The sequence below is a fragment of the Ictalurus furcatus genome, chromosome 2 (genome assembly GCF_023375685.1).
Source record: "Ictalurus furcatus strain D&B chromosome 2, Billie_1.0, whole genome shotgun sequence".
NCBI lineage: Eukaryota > Metazoa > Chordata > Actinopteri > Siluriformes > Ictaluridae > Ictalurus > Ictalurus furcatus.
The window spans coordinates 13,707,767-13,730,176 of record NC_071256.1 but is presented as its reverse complement, the minus strand read 5'-3'; the positions used below and the strand labels follow the sequence as shown (position 1 = coordinate 13,730,176).

At 36.8% G+C, this 22,410-nt stretch overlaps 1 protein-coding gene across 1 annotated transcript in view; it reads left to right on the top strand.

The window, feature by feature from the left end:
• The window catches only part of itga3a (integrin, alpha 3a), a 55,826-nt gene extending 33,416 nt beyond the window's left edge, over positions 1 to 22,410 (top strand). The window contains exons 11-26 of the mRNA XM_053649228.1: positions 264 to 331; positions 4,013 to 4,155; positions 4,399 to 4,548; positions 4,698 to 4,795; positions 4,967 to 5,135; positions 5,928 to 6,005; positions 6,157 to 6,236; positions 6,357 to 6,434; positions 8,222 to 8,324; positions 10,779 to 10,952; positions 12,652 to 12,762; positions 12,979 to 13,092; positions 15,218 to 15,322; positions 15,441 to 15,566; positions 16,765 to 16,907; positions 21,911 to 22,410. Of these exons, the coding sequence (XP_053505203.1) occupies positions 264 to 331; positions 4,013 to 4,155; positions 4,399 to 4,548; positions 4,698 to 4,795; positions 4,967 to 5,135; positions 5,928 to 6,005; positions 6,157 to 6,236; positions 6,357 to 6,434; positions 8,222 to 8,324; positions 10,779 to 10,952; positions 12,652 to 12,762; positions 12,979 to 13,092; positions 15,218 to 15,322; positions 15,441 to 15,566; positions 16,765 to 16,875 (1,708 nt within the window). The 3' untranslated portion in view covers positions 16,876 to 16,907; positions 21,911 to 22,410. The remainder of the gene's footprint in view (positions 1 to 263; positions 332 to 4,012; positions 4,156 to 4,398; positions 4,549 to 4,697; positions 4,796 to 4,966; positions 5,136 to 5,927; positions 6,006 to 6,156; positions 6,237 to 6,356; positions 6,435 to 8,221; positions 8,325 to 10,778; positions 10,953 to 12,651; positions 12,763 to 12,978; positions 13,093 to 15,217; positions 15,323 to 15,440; positions 15,567 to 16,764; positions 16,908 to 21,910) is intronic.

Below are 22,410 nucleotides of genomic sequence, written 5' to 3'. Positions count from 1 at the left end.
CTAAAAAAGAATCTGAACCTGAACAAAAACTGTATCATGAATCTGAATCACCTAACCTAAATTGCAAATCAGAATTTACTCATGGTTCATTTTAATAGTATAAAACTGTATGAAGACTAATGTTTGCTGTTAGCATGTTTGCTTTTATCTTGCTGTGTTGGCATTATATCGTATATCATTATATCAACATGCTTGACACACATTATACATTGTGTAATTATTTAATGCATATGAATATGTGTGTGTGTGTGTGTGTGTTGCAGCATTAACATGGAGGTGTGTTTCGCTTACACACTCAGTACAGGAGAGCCAAATTTTAAAGACGACATTAGTGAGTAAACTTGTTTTATTCACTGTTCATTAAAAGTAGAGATGCACCGATACAAAATTTCTCAGCCAATACCGATACCGATTATTTAGAGTGATATCAGCCGATAATAATTAATTCCACAATTCAGAAGGAAATTGAAAAAAAGGAAAACTTTATTCTCTCCATTTCAACAAGTTGTTTCACAGTAACTGGTCTCATAAACAGAAGACACATTACTAAAATTAACATTAACACATGAACTAAACTCTGAAGATTAAAGTAAGATTTCTTAACTTATTGAATGTTATTAATTCATATTAACATTGACTGAATTCTAAAAAACCTCCTGTTAGGCTTCACATTCACTCACCACAAACAAAAGCATTTCTACTTTATCATTGAACATCAAACTGGTAATATATTATATAAACTCTTTTTTTAAATGATATTAACTCATAGAGTTAATTAATATAAACTCATTAACATTAACTGGATATGAAAAATACTACTCTACAAATATATTTTTCTGTGCAATGTATAAATTTTTTTGTCAACTCATCTTCATTTAAATCAATAACCGTGGACTGGTGCTTTAATTCAGCATGAGCAGCTCGAGCAGCACGGCAAAAAAAATTTGACGCCGAAACTCCTGCTTCACTGCTGCTCATGTCCGGTGTAAAAGCACTCATTCATTAACATGCACGCCGAAAAAAATACGCACCGCTTCTGCTCTGCTGCAGCATGTGGTGTATAATTTTGGCAGTGCAGATCTTACAAGCTGCAGTTTTGTCATCATTGTCATCCAATTCAAAGTAATTCCACACAAGAGACATCTTCTTTACACACAGTACGAATTCCATGTGTTTTCCCACCCTCTTTTGATTGACAGGATATAATCGGCCCTGATCATCGAATGTTTTTAAACTATCGGCTAATGGCCCATAGCGTTAAAAATTGCCTTTATCAGCCGATACCAGTTATGGGCCCATACATTGCATCTTTAATTAAAAGTCATTGAAAGCAGCAATGGATGCAGAATTGCTTACCAAAGGTTTTTAGAAAGGTCTAAATGGCTAAATGCGAACATTATAAAGCTTCAGATTAAGATAATTAACATTGTGTAACTTGTAAGAGTTACATATAACAGAGCAGCGAACCTGAATTGAGCCCTTTTTGGTGGAGATAAGTGCATTGAATAATATGAATCTGAATTATCATAATAATCCTAATATACATCAGAATAAATATGAATATATGAAAATATAAATATGAATCAGAATCTGAATCAAACTATCAGTCTTAATCGGAATCTCCAACTGAATAGGAAGCATAATTTATTTCAGGTGTACAGTAAAACTTTTTATCAGCATATGAGTCAGTTAATCTGACCTAATTCAGAATCTGAATTAGGAGTCTAAATTTGAAAATGAATCAGAATCTAAGAATTTTGTTTAGTGCGATGTTTAAGTACCATTCAAATGATTTTTTAAAAAGATATATAAAATATTATGCTAATATTTTGATTCATTTATGCTGTCTAAAGAAAATGTATCTTCAATTTAGTGGATAACCTGACCAAACAAGTTATAGCGCCCTGGTCTAATCAAGTATAGCTATATACAGTCATGTTAAAAAAAAGTACATCCCATGGAAATTGTGGGCTTTTTTGTCATATTTGGACAAGCAAACATTTGATCCTCTTTGAAACAGTGCCTATTAATAAAGGTGATACATTCTATGAAATGACACATAAAATCGACATTTTGTAGTAATTTTCACAATTTAGATTAACAAAAAACATATCAGTCACATTAAAAAAGTAAGTACACCCTTACATTTATCACACCTTCAAATCCATAAAATTAGAATCAGGAGTTGAAGATTGGGTGCCTGTGATTAGAACCTGCTTAGGGAGTGCAGGTGGAACCTGTCTTATTTATACCCCTCTTATATCTAGTGTCTGGTGTTCCCTTTGCTATTGAGGTGTATAGTGTCATCAGGCCAAGATCTAAAGAGTTTTGTAAGGCCTTCAGAAAAAAGGTTATGGATGCCCATTAGTCTGGAAAGGGATTTAAAACACTCTCCAAATTACATCATTCCACTGTGAGGAAAATAATCTACAAATGGTGCAGATTTCAAACGACTGCCAATTTGTCCAAGACTGGCCGTCCCGGCAAATACAGCCCAAGAGCAGAGTAGGACTGGCCATCCCAGCAAATTCAGCCTAAGAGCAGACTAGGACTGGCCATCCCAGCATATTCAGCCCAAGAGCATACCAGCACTGGCCGTTCCAGCATATTCAGCTCAAGAGCAGACCAGGACTGGCCATCCCAGCAAATTCAGCCCAAGAGCAGGCCGTCTGATGCAACCCTAACCTTATCTTAACCCCAAAATTGAATCAAAGCTCTGCTGGTAAGTCTTGCAACTGTTGGTGTCAATGTGCATGCTTCTACAATCAGAAATGAGACTGCACAAATTTGACCTGCATGGGAGGTGTGCCAGGAAAAATTCTTTGCAAGACTACAGTTTGCCAATGAGTATATAGGTAAAAATCAGGCCTTTTGGAATAATGTGCTCTGGATAGACGAATCAAAGATAGAGTTGTTTGGACACAGTAACAGCATTACATTTACAGTATATGGCAGACATCCTTATCCAGAGTGACTTACATTTATCTCATTCATACATCTCAGCAATTGAGGGTTAAGGCTTCAAGGGCCCAACAATGGCAGCTTGGCAGTGCTGGGGTTTGAACTCATGACCTTCTGAGCAGTAGACCAACACCTTAGTGTTGGAAATGTTATAGTTTGGGGTTGCTTCGTTGCCTCAGGGACTGGACAGCTTGCATTCATTCTATTAATTCATAAATAAATCATATCAAAGAGTGCTTGTAGATAATGTGAGGCCGTTATGTCCTAAAATTGAAGTTGAACCGTAAGTGGACCTTTCAACAGGATAATGTACCAAAGCACACCAGCAAATCCAGTAAGGAATGGCTCAAAAAGTAGAAATGTAGTGTTATGGAATGACCTAGTCAAAGCCTGGATTTGAATCCCATTGTTTTGGGGGATTTGAAATGTGTAGTACATGCAAGAAAACCCTCAAATATCTTGCAACTGAAAGAATGCATGGAAGAGTGGTCAAAACGTCCAGTAAGCCAATGACAGAAACTGGTGGACGATTATGCAAGTCGTCTACAAGAACTTATTTCTGCTAAAGGGGGCAGTACTAGCTTCTGAGGCCAAGGGTGTACTTACTTTTTCCACAGAAGAATATCACATCTATTGATATTTCTGTTGGATAAATGATTGAAAAGGGCATTTTTCATAGTGGTTTTGTTCAAGTATATCAACTTCATTAATATGCACTGTTTCAAAGATGATCAAATGTTTGCCTGTCCAAATGTGTCAAAAAAGCCAACAATTTCCTTGGGGTGTACTTATTTTTTTCACATGACTGTAAATATACAGTATAATATATTCTGTATATTTACTTATATTCAAAATATATGTGCAATATATTAGATACCTTGGCACTAAAATTCCGAACGTATTAACTGTATGCCAATATACATCATATGAGACATAAATTAAATATATGAATGTTTGTTTCTTATATTTAACTTATGTACAGAGATGCAGAACAATTTCTGTTATACGGCAGACTCATGGACTGTGTTAATTGTGTTTGTGTGCGTTACAGTTATGAAGTTCACGGTGGAGGCTGATGTGCTGCAGCACTCGTCCCAAACTCGCGTCCGCTTTACCAACAATGAAAAAGACGTGTATACTGGGTTCTTATCAATGACATCACAGCGTTGTGAGACACAGACGCTTAAATTGATAGTAAGAACAAAATCACACAACACACAACAACATCTTCTTCTTCTTCTTCTCTTATTATTATTATTATTATTATTATTATTATTATTATTAGTATTAGTAGTAGTAATATAAAAAGCCTGTCTGTGCTAAGGTGATTGTATTTAAATAAATATATTTGTATTTATATATAATGAATATTATTAGTGATGACAGAAACCTGTAAGTAAAAAAGTAATCACATTTGATTCATATCTATGATTATAGACATTCCTGCGTGATAAGGTGACCCCAGTAGTGTTCTCCCTGAACGCATCGATTGTTGAGCCTCAGATTAACAGTGGTCAGCAGCAGCTGCAGAACCTGAACTTGTTTCCTGTGCTCAGTCAGGGACGAACACTCACTGACAAAGTGGAGGTGACCCAGCCAAGTGCACTTCAGCCAAGTTCATAATATACATCTTTCATACACATTATTATTCATTATGCTTGTCTTCCTGTATTTCCTCCTTATTCTATCTATTTGTCTATCGATCTGTCTCTTTGATTCCCCATCCCCCAATGCAGATTCACATTCAGAAAGCATGTGGAGCTGATAATAAGTGTGAGAGTAACCTGCAGATGAGCGCCACATTTGCCAAAAGCCTGCAAGACATCCTGCCTGTGTAACAGCTCCATCAACAACACATAATGACTTCATTAACAATAACAACCACAAATAACTACATTAATAACAAAGATTAATAATAGATCAGAAATTAGACACTTTTATTTTACCCGATATAACAAATATATACTATACAATTGTGTGTGTGTGTGTGTGTGTGTGTATACAGTCAGGATGGTCACCAGGTTCTGCAGTATGACTCCAGCATTAATAAACTGTTTCTGCTTGTTAACGTGACGAACTATCCATCTCCGGGGCGATTAGCGGAAGATGCTCATAACACTGAGTTGAATGTCTCCGTTTCCTCATCAATCACCTACTCCGGCGTCAGACCTGAGGTGATCTAAGCTCCTAGGGCTTAAGGTGTATGCTGTTGCACATTTTTAAAACTTGTATGCAAAACCAAGAAATGGTTTACTGATTTGCTGTTAGGATTAGGATAGGTATTAGAGTTGGGTAGTAATAAGATAGCTGGCAAAAGTTGCTAGCCTGTTGCACGCAAACATACTTTATATGTAGGGTTAAAATTAGGTGTTTTTTTTTATTTTTATTTGAACTTTAACAACATTTCCTGGTTACTCCTTGAATGTGATAGCAAAGCTCTTCATACTGTATGTATGGGTTATGGGATACATATATGCTGGCTAGACGGAAGCCCTTTCTCACAAAATTATGCCAAATGATAGAGTACATACAGTCACCCTGAATGATGTGGCAAAATGTGTTGTAGTTTGATGTGGACCAGGTAGAAGTTTTTGGGCATTATTTTAAAAGATTTTTTTTTTTTTTTTGTTGCAAAAACAAGATATCACTCAGAGAACACTGTACCCACAGTGAAGCATTCTTCTTTTCAGCTGGGACTGGGGATCTAATCAAGAAAGAGGAAATCATGGATAGCTGCAAATACTAATTTATTTGTCAAATGTCAAAGATCTGACATGATTTATCTTGGTTTCAATCGTTTTTATTTTAATAGTTTTAATTTGAAGAGTTTACATCAGAACAACCTAAAAAAAACTTTTTATGGGAATGTGTAGACTTATTATATCCACTGTATATATCTGTGTCTGCCTGTCTCTTTCTTACTCAGCCCATCTCTCACTCTCACCATTTCATTGTCTTTTTCACAGACTACTTCAGTAACATGTGCTCCTAAAGACAATTTCATCCTGTGTGAGTTGGGAAACCCGTTACCCGCTAATCAGATGGTACTGTCCGACCTCACACACTCACGTACATTTATCCTTAATTAACAGTAATTACGTAATTGTGTAATTAAGTTAAATCCCCTCAATAACTCCATCCTCTGTCTCGGTGCTAAGTGATGATGTGTAATCACCAGTCGTGTCTCAATGACAGGCCGTCTTTGCGATCGTCTTCCAGACGTCGTTCATCACACTCGACACACAAAAGATCACTTCAACACTGCAGCTCTCTACGTGAGTGTGTGTGTTAATGCCATTTTAACAGATTAACACAAAGTATGGTATGATATGTGGTAATTGTATTATGTTATTTTAGTGTGCCATTCGTTTACTGTGTTATTGTCTTGTGTCCAGACTGAGCATACAGAACGACTTAATATCGCTGACCAAAGTGCTGCTAGTGGACTATGCACTAAAGGCCTCATTTCATGTGTAAGTCACGTAAGAGTTCCTAACAGTACTTAACATTATCGAACAGCACTTCCCACTAATGCAGTGAACACTCAGCAAAAAATTTAAAGTTCACAATGTTCCCTCTTACCCTAAATGTAATTGATCGGCTAGAGCTGCTCAAAATGATGATATTGTTTAATATTGATATTGTTATGTATTAATGTCTTTTTCTAAGACCCACTAGATGTAGCATGGAGGTATTACATGTCAGAGGAGTGATGGAGATCAATTGTATCTACAGGATCTATTATAACTCCCCCTGTGGTCTCCCAAAGCTATTAATCCAGGCAATATCAAACGATAGTCAGGTAGACTAGAATGTGAAACAGTTAACAAATGCAAATGACCTATTTAAATTTTATTGTAAACAATCAATGTCTTATAAATAATCAATATATCAGTGTTTTATGACATCCATACCAAAAGCATGACAGTGCCGCTGTGCACAAAGCGAGGTCCATGAAGACATAGTTTGCCAAGGTTGGAGTGGAAGAACTTGAGTGGCCTTCACAGAGCTATGACCACACCCCCAATGAACACCTTTGGGATGAACTGGAACCATAACTGTGCTCCAGGCCTTCTTGCCTAACATAAGTGCTATGGGCAAATCCCCATAGCCACACTCCAAAATCTAGTGGAAAGCCTTCCCAGAACTGTGAAGGGGGTACTAAATCAGGAATGGGGTGTTCAAAAAGAACATGGGTGTGATGGTCAGGTGTCCACAAATAATGTATATATGTATAAAATATTTTATGTAGTGTATATATATGTATAAAATATTTTTTATCATATCACCCACTCCTATGACATGTTTGATGTTCAGTGTTTGCTTCTTTACCTTTGCACTCAAGGTTAATGTAGTTGTTGGAAGTAATGGAAATCTATCTCAGCTAAAATATTTTCTCAAAATTTTCTGCTATAATCTATCATTTGTAGAAATGGAAAGTTGTATTGGACTACAGGAATCTAGACAATACACTCACCAGAACATCAAACATTAGCGTTCATGCAGATATGGTGTAAAAAACATAAACATCAAGTGAGCAGCGGTTCTGTGGGCAGAAATTTCTTGCTGATGAGAGAAGGTCTGGCGGTAACTCAAAAAACCACTCTTTACAACCGTGATGCACGAAAAAGCATCTCAGAATGCATAACACGTCAAACCTTGAGGTGGATAGGCTACAACAGTAGAAGACAACATTCCACTCCTATCAGCCAAGAACATGAATCTGAGGCTAAAATGGGCACAGGGTCACTGAAATTGGACAGTTGATGATTGAAGCTCTGAATCAAATAAGGCACTTTAAGGATGTGGTAGAGTAGGAAATTGAAGTAGGAATGTGCAGCTGACAAATCTGCAGCAATTATGTGATGAAATTATGTCACCATGGACCAGAAAATCAAAGGAATATTTCCAACACCTTTGTTGAATCTATGCCATGAAGAATTGAGAGGATTGTTAGTATGGTGTTCCCAATAAATTTTGACACAGATTTTGTTTAAAAAAAATGGGATTATGGATCTTAACAATGGCGTTTGAAACACGTGTATGAAGATTTTTGCATTTAGATAAAAGGCAACAGCAAGTCAACATCAACAGTTACTTGATGGTTCCTAACAGTGCTTAACACTACCAATACTTAACATTTCACAATATACCCGATAATTAACACACTGTAACTCTGTAATCTGCAGATTGAGTCCAGTGACTGACTGTGTAGCAAAATAAGCTGTGTGTGTTTGTGTGTGTGTGTGCGTGTGTGCAGTATGCCTTCTCGAATACAGACGGAGTTCAGTGGCCATGTTATTGGTGAATCAGCTATAAAAAGCACCAGTGAAATCGGGAGTCCAGTGGAGTTCCAATTTGTGGTGAGTTATACACTTCCCTAATCTGTAATCTCTGTGATTCAGTGGGATTTTAATATTGTTGATCAGTTATATCTGGTCATGATATTATATGGGAGGGCTAAAATGTAATATCTAGCAATATCTAAAATCTAAAGTTATCTGTCAATAACTTTTCGGGCTGATCAGTGCATTATATCATGATGTCTTATCGCTGGCTAATTTAAAGACAGAAAGGCGGCTATATTTGTGATTGACATTTTTTAAAGTGTTTCAAGTCCGTAATGCTATACTGCGTTTGTGCCGCGTTTCCTTCAACTACCCAACATGGCAAACTGAAAAGCCGTAACACTTTCATTCAAATAAAAATGCTAAATTTACAGTTCTGCCATTTGTCCTTTTGTGTAATTTGTAGTTTAATTGGACTGTGTGTACTTAGATTTTTACTTTTAGTTTCTGATCCAGATATACAGTAAATAATCCACCTTGTTTGTATTTGTTATACTTTTAAAATATGACTATTTTATCAGGCTAGAAAGAAATCAGCCCCATTCCTGATTCTTCATACCAGTCGATGTATTTTTCTTACAACCATTGGTGGTGCTTGCACTTGTTTCGACAAGACACCAAAGTAATCCATTTTAACAGTTCATATTATGATCTTCTCAAAGATCATTTATACCAGCCTCTCCTCTCCAATACAACATATTGTGTTTGTCTTATTCATGATGATCAAAATGTCAACTGTTTGGGGGAAAAAGACCAACCCCTTCCCTTCTATATGTTTGGCTATGCTCCTTTATTTTAGTCACTAGTCTTTCACAGCCACAGAAATCTATGCAATATCTATAGTAATTGGAGTTTTGTAGAAAGAATACATTTGTGACCATTCCAAAACATACAAAAATGGAATCAAATCTTCTAGGGATGAATAAATCAAAATAGTATGCATATAAACAATGGCCTATGGTTAAGCATATCTCTAAGGACCTCATTTGCGAACACTTGGATGAGTGAGGGGGCGTTGAACAGGCCATAGAGCATCACCTGATATTCATAGCAGCCTGAGGTCGCTATGAAAGCTGCCTTCCATTTATTCTTGTCTGACGTCCAAATTCAGTTATGGGTACTATGCAAATCATGACGATTTTCTTTCTGCTTACATGCTCTCAAGCTTCAGGAATTAGTAGTAAAGAATGATGGTAGTTATCTGTATGTATGTAATGTAAATATTATCTGTTATTGAATTATAGCTATGGTATCTGATGTAAGGATGAAACATCCTACATTTTTTCCTCTATCTTGAAGGAAAACCCTGCTGCACCTGGAGATGTGGAAGGTTGCATGTTGCCTTGTAGCACTTTCCTTAATCTTGTGTGTTCAAGGGGGATAACTTTGTGGAAATGCTGTTCCACAGGAAATAGATCAATGGCACAATCCTCACAATCCCATTATATGTGGATTATGTTTGGCGGGGGTAATATTTATTTTACATTTAATCCTCCTAATATGTTATGGGTCAATTTGACCAATTTCCACATTTGAGATGTCTGAAATACTGGTTAATCTCCCCTTTTCTATTTAAAATTCTTTGACATTTCCTCATTTAGGGTCATGAACTAATATATAAAAATAAATAATGCAAATATTTCTTCTTTTTGTGGTCTCGGTCAAACCGTAATACAGGTTTACTGTTTTAAGATGTTCTTTGCTGTTTTTTTGTGTGTATTTAAACTGTGGAAGTCATTTTGACCCATAACATAATGGATGTAATTTGTTTTTCAACATAACCGCTGGGTTAAAGAGATCTCAGGCTGAATTTTTTTTAAGAATCCCTATTATAGATGATTCTATACATTGTCCTGTATAGACAATAGCTGTAGCTCTGGAATCAACCACAGTTGTCAATCCATCCATTTTCCATGCCGCTTATCCTTCACAGTTTGCAGAGGAGCCTATCCCAGGGAACTCGGGGCACAAGGCGGGGGACACCCTAGATGGGGTGCCAACCCATCGTAGGGCACAATTGCACACACATTCACACGCTATGGATAATTTGGAAATGCCAATCAGCCTACAACGCATTCCTCTGGACTGCGGGAGGAAACCGGAGTAATTGGAGGAAACCCCTGAAGCATGGGGAGAACATACAAACTTGTCCGCACACAGGGCGGAGGCGGGATTTATCCTCCAAACCACAGTTGTACAACACATATCAGGATAGACAGACTGGCACAAAGTATTTCACATTCTGTACCTGTTAATTTAGGCCAGGACAGGTAGGTGACTCTGAGAGAGACAGGACCCTTCTGTTTTCCTGCTCTGTTGTTTTCAATAGATTATACGTATTATACATCCAATCAAGTAAGTGACTGGCTGTTAAGAGAGTGAGTTTGGAAGTGGGATGTCTGGCTTGTAAGAAGCTACCAAAAGGTCTGTCTCATTCTGTCTTTTGGTAATGTCTGCCTTTGTGTGCAGGTGTCTGTAGATGAGGCACTCCGGAGTCACTACGTATTCTCTGTGGATTTTAATTGGCCGATGGAGGTGGCGAATGGAAAGTGGCTCCTGTACATAGAGGAAATTACGATGACAGGAACTTCGAATTCCTCGTGTGTTCCACCGGGAAACATCATCAACCCACAAAATTTCCAGGTGAGACATGGACTATAAATTATGACTGATACGGCAAGAGACACCCTTCCGTATTGTACACAGCTCAAAGCACCTAATGTAGAGTCTCCATTTAAACTGTGCTGCAGATTTTTTGTAAAAATAAACTTTATACTTGTTAAAGCATTTCCATTTACATCAAGAATTTTACCATTGTAATACATTCATGGAATTTTAGTCAACCTGAATTCCACCTGCCAGCTGATGACAAAAGGTTTAACTAATTCAACAGGCAAGAAACTTACATGAAACACAAAGGGCTTGCCTAGCAATACTAAATACCAAGCGAAGAAAATAAGGAACAGGGCAACTTAATTAGACACAAGGGAATGAGACACATTTGAGAGCAATAATACTGATCACATTATGGTGGGGGGGGGGGGGCGGGGTGGCTGGACGACATGGGGGAACAATAGGGACCTCTGCTGGCCAAAAACACAACATAGCAAGTCCAAAATCTTGATAGAATTGGTAGGGAATTTGTCCGCCATATGCTAGCTCAGATATATTAAACATCATCACAGCCCAACTATAGGCATGAAAAAAGTCTGTCTATGCAGTGACAGGCAAGGAATAATAATTCAGGTGTGATTGAATTGTATTTTTTTTTACTGTTTGAACAGGTAATGTATGCAATAGTTCACTAATTTGGTGGGGAAGCTATTGAATGATAGTCATCTGACTTACCCTTATTATGGAATTTGTATCACTACCCAGTTCCGATGTTGTTTTAGTTAATGATATAATAATAATAGCCTGCTACTGGATAATTCTTTGCGTTTCTTGTGTTTCTGTTTGTTTGGGTATTTTGTACTTTGATTATATTGTACTTTGTATTATATGTCACATATATACATACATATATACATTATACATTGTACTTTGATTATATGTCACAGTCATGTTGTATGTGTATTTCATCGACTGGTCAGGCGGTCATTTTGTTTGCTACACTGTACTTTAATTAGCTAGGTAGAAGTTTATGTAGTTTATGTGCTGTTTATTATTCATTACAATGAACACAGTTAAACCTCTGTATCGTAAGCCATTTTATTGTTTTACATAGTAAGTAAAATGTTTTATTCACTTAACACGTCTGGGCTCAGGGTCCCCTGTTTGATCCTGAGCTGAGATTACTGTCTGTGTGGTGTTATGCAAGTCGGCATGAGTTATTTTTCTTTTCACAGCCTTGAATTCTCTTTGAATCTCTGTTGCTTGGCATGCACTGCTGTGAAATTAATCCATGCAGTGGACAAGGACAAGCATGTTACAAAATGTACAAGACAGATAGATTTGATTCTTTGAATGGTTTGTTCTGTAGACGCTTCTATAATTTTTGTTGTGCGTATGATTAATGAGTATTGGTCAAATTCTGCCCTGCATGCATTGTCATTTGCATTGCTAAGCTTTTTTTGTTCTTATTATTGTGCTTACAGAACTTTGTGTGCAGGAACACTATTACATGTTTGTTGCATTTGCCACATTCCTGATTGCTCAGCAGACCCTACATCTCACAGCCAGAATCATTAAACTTTCAAAGAGTTTGTGTTTATTTTGCCTGACTTATTTTTCTTATTTATCTTTCACTTTCTCTGCACTCTGCCTCTTTCTTTCGTTCTTTCTTTCTCGCGTTCATATAACTCAGTAGAATCTCATTTCCTTCGTTGTGATTGTGTGCTAGGTGCCAGAGCGAAAGAGCAGTCGGAGAAAGAGAGATGAACAATCTGTCGCTCACTTAGAAGTTGTGTCAGCTCTGAACCCAAAGAGCGCCCGCGGGAAAACTGACCATCTGGTGAGAACACGCACACACGCACAGAGTTAACACCTGCATTGGGCAGTTACTAGGCAACATTATGAGGGCTTATGTCATTTTTGTATTAATGTGACAGCAGCCATGACAAATACAGAAAGAGAGAATAATTGTGTGAGAGAGACTGAGTGATGATGACGTGTGAGTGAATAACGTGAGACTGATGTTGATGTGAGTGTGGTGTCCCCGACCTTGCAGAATTGTACATCAGGCACTGCAAAATGTAAGACCTTCAGCTGCTCCTTATACAACATGAGGAAAATGGCCACAGTGACGGTGCGGGCACGGCTGTGGAACAGCACCATGTTGGAGGTCTTTCTCTCTTACAACCACACACACATACACTTGATTATACTCTACCATACTGTACTGTACTGTACCTAACACTACCTACAGTATATTATGTTATACTTGTACTCTATTATAGAATGAAATACTGTATTATGTGCCTTACAATCTACTTTACTTGATGTACTTTCTATAGTACTCTATAGAATTCTCTGCTGTATTTTAACATACTGCTTCACTGTTCTATACACCATAACACTCTGTAATACTCTCAAGTATTTTTTTTATTTTTTATGCTGTATTTTACTATAATGCATATTATTGTTCTGCATATATATATATATATATATATATATATATATATATATATATATATATATATATATATATATATATATATACATATACACACACATACACACAGTGGGGGAAATAAGTATTAGATGCGTCAACATTTTTTTCAGTAAATATAGTTCCAATGAGGCTATTCACATGAAATTTTTCCAGAAATTTCATGTGAATAGCCAGACATCAGTATTAACTAAAAATTTTTGGAAATATAAAGAATTCATAACATAAATAAAGTTATGTATAATAAAGTGGAATAACACAGGAAAAAATATTGAACATGCTAAGAAAAAGCAGTTCTCCAAGGCAAGGTAAGGCAAGGAACCAGCTGAAATCTTTAAGTAATTATACCCCCTATCTGTGCAAATTAATATCAGCTGGGTTAGTAAATTGATGATCTATAAAAAGGCTTTTCGTTACCAAGGTCTCACACAAGAAACATCTCATGATGGGTAAAAGCAAAGAGCTCTCCCAAGACCTTCGGAATCGTATTGTTACATATATATAATGAGTCTTTATTAATGAGTCTTTATTAATCACGTATACATTAGAGCACAGTGAAATTCTTTTCTTCGCATACCCCAGCATGTTAGGAAGCTGGTGTCAGAGCACAGGGTCAGCCATGATACGGCGCCCCTGGAGCAGAGAGGGAGTAAGGGACCCCGACCTTCCGATCAGTAAACCAGAGCCTTAACTGCTAAGCCACCACTGCCCTATATACACAGTACTTTGTAAAAGGCACATGCAAAGAAATGCTGTAGAGCAAAGATGCCTTCAATAATAATGAAATGAAATGTTTCTCCATTTAAAAGAAATAGTATAAAGAGCAGTAAACAGTAACAAATGAAACAAAGGCAATATTTGGTGTGACAACCCCAAAAAAAAAGTAGTCTCCGGTACAACTGATGCAGTATGAGCTGTAAGTTTTACTGAGCATCTTGCAGAACCAGCCACGGTTCTTCTGGAGATTTTGACTGTCATACTCGCTGCTTATTTTTGCAGCAAAATCCAGCAGCCTTCATTATGTTTTTTTGTCTGAAAAGTGTCTCTTACCACTTAATATGCTGCTTTCTTTACTGATGTACAAACATTTATCTATAACATTTAATTTGTGCTGGAAAACTAATGTTTGGGAATCTAAAATGTTTTTGTACTGATTCGACAATGTAGAAGTCATAAAATAAAATCTATAACAAAGTTTGTACTAAAAAAAATAGGGTGCCTAAAATTTTGCACAGTACTGTATATTACAACCTAAATATGAAAAATTTTGGAAGACATTTTGCTAAAAAGTGTTAATTTCCTCTATGTATGGCGACTTTTGGGACACCCTGTATAATGCAATAGAATACTCATCACATGCTATTATACAATATAATAATTTTAATATACTATACTGTATATTGTAATATTTTACAATACATGACTATAAACTCTAATATACTGTATAATACTCTATTTACATGACACCCCATAATATTCCATTACACTGTACAGTTATAATAATTAGTTATAATTCATTAATACTTTATTGTATCATAAGAGTCTCTGTAATCCTCTATTACAGTATAATAGTTGCTTATACTCTGAAATACTTATTAAGCTCTACGCTACTCTAAAATATACTATTTTGTATTATACTATACTATATTAAATTATTTATGAATATTTATAGTACATGACCGAAATATTGACAATCTACATTGCTATTAATCACTGACTGATGATTGATTAAACTGTGTTTTGTGTGTGTGTGTGTGTGTGTGTGTGTGTGTGTGTGTGTGTGTGTGTGTGTCCGCAGGATTACAACAAAGCTTCACTGATTGTCATTAGTGGCGAGGCAACACTTAAACTGAAGACAGATAGAACAGCCATCCATCTGGACAATAAAACCAATAGTGTGATGGTGTGTCCTTTTAAAATGCTGCATTTTTCATTCCATCACTGAAAATAAGTGACACGTGGAACATAACATTGATATGAGCAGTTGTTTAACTGAAACCCTCTCCACTTTATATGTCCAGTTCACTGTTGAGGTGGCTCCTGCGATTCAGGATGAGGTTGAGTATAAAGTTCCCCTGTGGATCATTATTGTTTCTGCTCTATCCGGAGTGCTTCTGCTCGCCCTCATTGTCGTGCTCCTGTGGAAGGTATGTACACTAATCAGAAAATATATATTTTTAAATATCGTCATAGTGACGCTTGATTACTGGTTGCTGTTTATTGAAGAGATGTGGAATATTTATTGGAGGCACCAGAATCGACTCTACTTCATTTGGAGTTAATAAACAGCAATGACAGCACCATATTATTGTTTGCATTTCCATCCCAGGATTTTTTTTTTATTTTTTTTTTTTAGGAATTCAAGAACTTTAGCCACATTTTCACCAGAGCAATCAGAGCTGATTTGAGTTACTGCTACATAGTGGGAAATTTTCTGGGAGCTAGTGGTTTTCATTGGTTTGGCTAGCTGGCACAGGTGGCCTGGCATAACTGACAACAGGGAACATTTCCTTCATGCCTCTGTATATTGTGTTCCAAATATCTGTATTTGTACATGTAATTGGATTTAAACCTGAAGTGTGTATGGCCTAAACCAGAAGGCTATTATTATTATTATTATTATTATTATTATTATTATTATTATTATTATTAGCAGCAGCAGCAGTAGTAGTAGTAATAGTAGTAATAGTAGTATTAATGAATATGAACCCTACTACTATGTCCATGGCATGGAAACACTGGGAAACACTGAGGGTAAAAAACATGTAGAAATACCAGTACTGTCAGCATGAGTTCATAATTGGTCTCAACTAGACATTTGTGCTGGACTGCCTTTTTTCCCTTTTTAAAATCTAGCTCAATTAATTATTATTTTTGTTTGAACCTGTCCGTAGTATTTTCTGACATATTTAGTTGGTGCTATTTAGATAGATAGTTAGATAGTTAGATAGATAGATAGATAGATAGATAGATAGATCACTTCTCATTGGATCTAGTCCTAATCAGATGCCGTGTGAACCTTTCTGACAAGCTTTCTAAAATAAAATATTGATAATGAAGAGTGCACCTCCTTTTGATTATTAGGAATAATGTATTCATATTTGGTTACATCCCCACATATATTAACAAAGCAACACACTAAAAAAGAATACAGCTTCAGTGTCACTGTTTGCCTCTTTGGAGTCCTGCAACTCTTTAGTTCCTCAGAAGATTCTGGAGCCTTCCAGACTATGGCAGATGAAAGCCGAACTTTCCTCCTTAATGCTGTTCCATCTATGACCGTGTTGAGTTTGTGGAGCTGTGTTTGATCGTTGTTGATGTTATTTAACCCCTTTCTTTCCTCAGTGCGGGTTTTTCCGGAGAGCGAACACTAGAGAGATTTATGAGGCGAAGTCACAGAAGGCTGAGATGAGGACACAGCCATCTGAGAAAGACAGACTAACAGAGGAGGAATGATGATCATGCAGACTAGATTACTGTATTATTGGGTAAAAAAAAAACAACAACAAGACTTCCTCCTGCAGAATAAAGCACACTTCTCTAACCTGCTGCTTTCTTTCAGTTCTCACACTCTTTCTTACTCTGGATGCAGCAGCATAAGATGTGCCTCTCCGGGTTTGATTTCTGGATTTCTCTCTAAATTTCCGTAAGCGTGTTTTGGAATTACTAGATTACTTCAAAAGACCTTCAACCAAGGACACATTGGCATTGATTGCGTCCCAAATGGCCATACTACTATGTTAAATAGTATGCTATTTTTATGTATGCTAAGTGCTGACTACTCAGCAGTTAATGCATCTTTCCTTAAAATACCTAAACAGCTGGCCACTACATGTTGCTATGAGTCAAACCACCATGTTATCCGACTATCGGTACCCTTTGGGCACACCACAGTCATGGACAGATTGACTCATTCCCTCCCGTCAGAACTGTTATGCTTCAGTCCAAATGTTATGTAGGAAAAGTTACCTATATTCAGAGTCAGGGTGCGCAGTGGCTTAGGTCGATTTTCAGAATGATCCATTCAGTGTGTAGTTCAGTCCTCCATGGTTGCTAGATTTTTCTTGACTAGAAACGAGAAAGGAGCAGTTCAGGGTTTTTTTTTTTCTAGGATGTCAAATGTAATAAATAAGCAAAAGCAAAGTAAACTCAAGGAACAGTTTATGAATCAAAAAGACTATAATGATATATGAATGACAAGATGGCAAGCATTCAAATAAAAATCTAATAGAAGTCTAGTATCTTGACAATATTTTGTAGTATGAATAATTCTACTTATAATTACAAATCACAAATGTGGCAAATTTAGCTATTTTGTTTTTGTTGTTAAATTAATATAATAATGCCAGTGTTTTTGTTAATTCAGTGTGCTTTTGTGTGACATGCTCATGGTGTGAAGGATAAACTGACTGAGCAGTTTGTTAATAGTGCTTCTCACGCACGCTGATATCACCCAAGGAAATAGGCTTAAGTCCAGGGCCAGAATTGTATATAACTGAGCCACACCTCTATTTAAAGCAAACTCTATCTCGTTTGTAACTCTTGTGCAAATTCTCAATAGTCTATAGTTATGTCTGCGGTATGAATACCAATATGTGTAATTTCAGTATTACCTATTCACTACTCAGCCCAAAATGAAGATTTGTCAGCTACCATTACAACTCCAAACTCTCTGTGCTGCCATCCATACTTCTCTATGTCTTCATTTATACTCTGCTCACTTCTGTACTATATAGCACCGATTATCATAGGTTTCAAACAAAATTGTGTGTTTTGGAATGTAACCTCATTCATGTCTGTTGTGACATCATATGTTACGATAATTACTGATACCCCAACCCTCCACCCCACTTACGTATGCTGTCATAACAGCCGAGTATCTCATAGTTCGCTATTGTGAATTATGCTTCACTGTAGTTTTCACTCTGTCTTTGTGTCACTTTCAAGCTGCACCAGGACACTCGCTTGTTCATCTGCCTCTAAATCACTCACTGCTTCTGTACGCTGCCTCTACATAATGCCTAATAAGTGGATCTGTTTTCCTCATTAATGTATCATGCTACCTCTTTGTGCATGTTTAGAATAACCAATAACCATAAACACCATGATCATCCTGCAGTATGGAATTGGAATATGGAAATATGGAAATTAATGTACAACAATGAGCATAGAATCATAACATCCTTACTATGTGTTGTGGAGCTGAACAGTGACCACCGCCTATAGTTTTTCACTGGTCTTAGTACTGGCATTTAATATCACTGGCACTTACTATCTGTAATGAACTACTGATACCATGAAGTATTGTGAATAATGTGAGGAAAGAGGTTTTTAATTCACTCTTAGATAATTAGCACAGATCGCACACTCAAAAAAATGTGCATCTCCAAAAATTAAATTTTTCAGGAAAATTAAAAAAAAATCATGGGGTATAGTATAGTACAAAATTAATAACAGATTTTAGACACAGCGTATAAATTAAAAAAATAAAGTATGAAATGTATATTTTGAGATTTAAAATGTACTTACATGGTTTGTACATGGCAAACGTGCAGTTTTCTCTGAATCACAGTTAACATAGCCACTATTAATACATTTTTTGCAAATAGATATTACTACTTTAAAAAAATAAATAATTTAAAGCATGAGTACATAAATATCGAGATTGCAAATCACATACTTGTGAGTAAACATAATTGCTCTGAAATATTTGTATTGTGCTTTGCTAAGTTTGGTCACATCAGATTTTGTGAAACAGTAAGTACAGCAAGTATTTTGTGCTACTTTATCACTGTGACCTTATCAGAAAAAAAGCCTTCGGCATTCAGATATATAAAGAAGCATGAATTTATGGCCTGCCGCAGGAAAGTATGCATGAGCAGGGACCTTTTGTAGGACATCTCTAGAGGCACGACAATTTGTCAGAACACTGGCTGTACACAGTGAACAAATAACAAACTTGCACAGCACATTAGCGATTAACACCTTCGATAACCAAGACGCATTCATGCAAAGAAACCTGAGCTGCATAAAAGATTGTGCGAGAAAAATTGACTAACGTGATGCTGTGCTTCCCCAGGGGCAGTGTTGATGGAAAAGAAAGAATCCAGTCAGGCGAGATACTGATGACAAAATGCAATACCAATTTACTCAGAAAATGTCACAACCAGTTTTTAGTGAACCTTTCCCCGACCCACCCATCTTTGTGGATTATACAAGTTAAGATAATATTAAATGTACTCTGGACCTGCCATCTGATCTGCTAGCCAGCTAGCTACACTCTGAGCCTAGGTGACACCTGATGAAGTACTGGAGGTCTAGAGTAGGACGAGAAAAAGAAAAAAAGATGTAAAAATGGACAATGTAAAATTTCTGAATTTCTAAATGTAAAAATGTAATTTCCCTGATGACTAACATCTTATTGTAATCTTACTGAAAATTACATTTTCAATGGAACTGTGATGACGGTACAGTGGATATAAAAATCCTATACACCTCCGTTAAAATTCTAGGTTTTTGTGATGTAAAAACATGTCATGATAAATCATGTCAGATCGTTTTCCACCTTTAATGTAATATACAACCAACAAACTTCAAGTGAAAAACAAATAGAAATGTCTTGAAGGGGGGACCCTTATAATAACCTGGTTGCATAAGTGTGCATACCCCTTAAATATTAGTTTGTTAAAGCACCTTTTGCTTGTAATAGAACACTTAGTCTTTTCTGGTAAGAGTCTACCAACTCTTTTATTCCCCCTCTTCCTTGCAAAAATGCTCCGGGTCTATCAAACTGCAAGAGGATCTCCTCTGCAGAGTCCTCTTCAAGTCATTCCACAGGTTTTTGATAGGATTCAGATCTGGCCAAACTTCTTCCTCTTCTGAAGCCGTTTTTTTTTTGTTGATATGGGTTTGTGCTTTGGGTTATTATCATGCTGGAAGGTGAAATTTTTCTAACTCTTTAGCTGTCTAACAGAGGTCTGCAAGTTTGTTTTTTTTGCCAAAATAGATTGGCATTTGGAGGTATTCATGATTCCCTATATCTTGAATAGAACCCCAGTCCCAGCTGAAGAGAAGCAATGCTATACCATGATGCTGCCACCACCATGCTTCACCGTGGGTATGGTGGCCTTTGGCCTTTGATAAGGTGTCTTGTTTTTGCAACAAACACTTCTTTCAGAATTATGCCTTGGAGGGTTTTTTTTTGGGAGAAAGGGCTTCTGTCTAGCCACCCTACCCCATAACCTAGATGTGAAGAACATGAGAGAGTATTTTCACATGCAGGGATTGACCAGTACTGGCCATATATTCCTGCAGCTCCTAATTTTGCCGAAGGTCTCTTGACAACCTATCTGACAGGTTTTCTCCTTGTCCTTTCATCTATTTTGGAGGATCATCCAGTTCTTGGTAATGTCACTGTGGTGCCCAATTTTGTCCACTTGTTGATGATGGCCTTCACTGTGTTTCATGATACATCTAATTTTTGAGAAATTCTTTTGTACCCCTCTCCTGATCCATATCTTTTGAAAAAGATATCCGGTACATGATTTGTAAGCTCTTTGCTGACCATGGTTTCAGGAGTCAGGTGAAACCATGTCAAAAAAATTCTACAGAAACAGTTTTTTTATTTGGCGTGAATCAGAATCACTTCATTGATGACAGCTGTATGATAAAAACTATTGAACATGAGTTTGAATGTGAATGGTTCATTCTCCCCATTTTAAGGTGTGCACACTTGTACAACCAGATTATTTTAAGTTTTTCCTTTTTTCCTCTAAAACATTTCTATTTGTTTTTCACTTGAATTTTGTTGGTTGCTATATCACATTAAAGGTGGAAAATGATCTAACACGATTGATTTTTAAAAATTATTCACATTACAAAAACCTGCTACAATTTTAACAGGGGTGTGTAGACTTTTCACATCCACTGTATATGCCAAGATTGGTTGATAGTAGATCATGATGATCTACTCAGTGGTTGATGGTAGATTATCACCCAAAATGCATAAGCATGTACTTTTATTTAGCATATTTACTCATCCCACCAACCCCCAAAATTTGCCTGTTTCATAGGAGGGGAAAATGAGTCCCACTGTTCCTCACTCATAGTGTTCATCATCACATCGTTTACTTTCTTATTTGCATAAAGCACTGCTCACTTGACTTGACCTTGCCCATGGCCACATATCCAACTCTCCATGAAAATGAACAACATCTGGGCTGGCCTTGTTTTCTCAGCAATGCACTTCTGGTGTGAACATTGGGTGAAACATTATCACTGATAATCACATTTAGTATGTCATCACACAGACATTACCTCCAAAAACCTTCACTGTTCAGCTCTATAACAAAAAGAATTTTTAAATAAATTAGGCCAAATTGTGTAGCATCCTTCAGATTATACAGAACGTTGGTTGGGTTCTAAACTTTTGAAGGCTGCACTCAGCACTCTTTCTCTCTCTGTGTGTGTGTGTGTGTGTATGTGTGTATAGTGTGGGTTCTTTAGGCGGGCGCTTTATTTCCGGACCATGCCCAAGTACCATGGAGTGAAGATGTGTAGGGAGCAGCGCTTCCTAATTGACGACGCTAACAAAAAAAAGCACTGGATTACAAACTGGACCGACACACCACAATGATTCCACAAACACACAGACACACACACACACACAATACATTTTTGAGGTGAGGTATCCACACAGTATTACTTGGTCCAATGAGAGACGAAATGACCACGCACAACTCCAGCCAACATACATCATTTTATATTAGCATTGTGCAAACTATGTGACCAGATGCAAACCCCCTAGTTACACACTCCCTTGTATCGCCTTTGTTGATTGGTTTACAAACAAACTAAAAGATGTGATTTATCAAAGGGCATGACACACTGTTATCTATAAAAATTTGTCAAAAAGTACACAAGAGTTATGCATAGCTAAAAACAGTAGTGGCGGCCATCTTGAAGCCAAATCATGTCTTTCCTCAGCACATA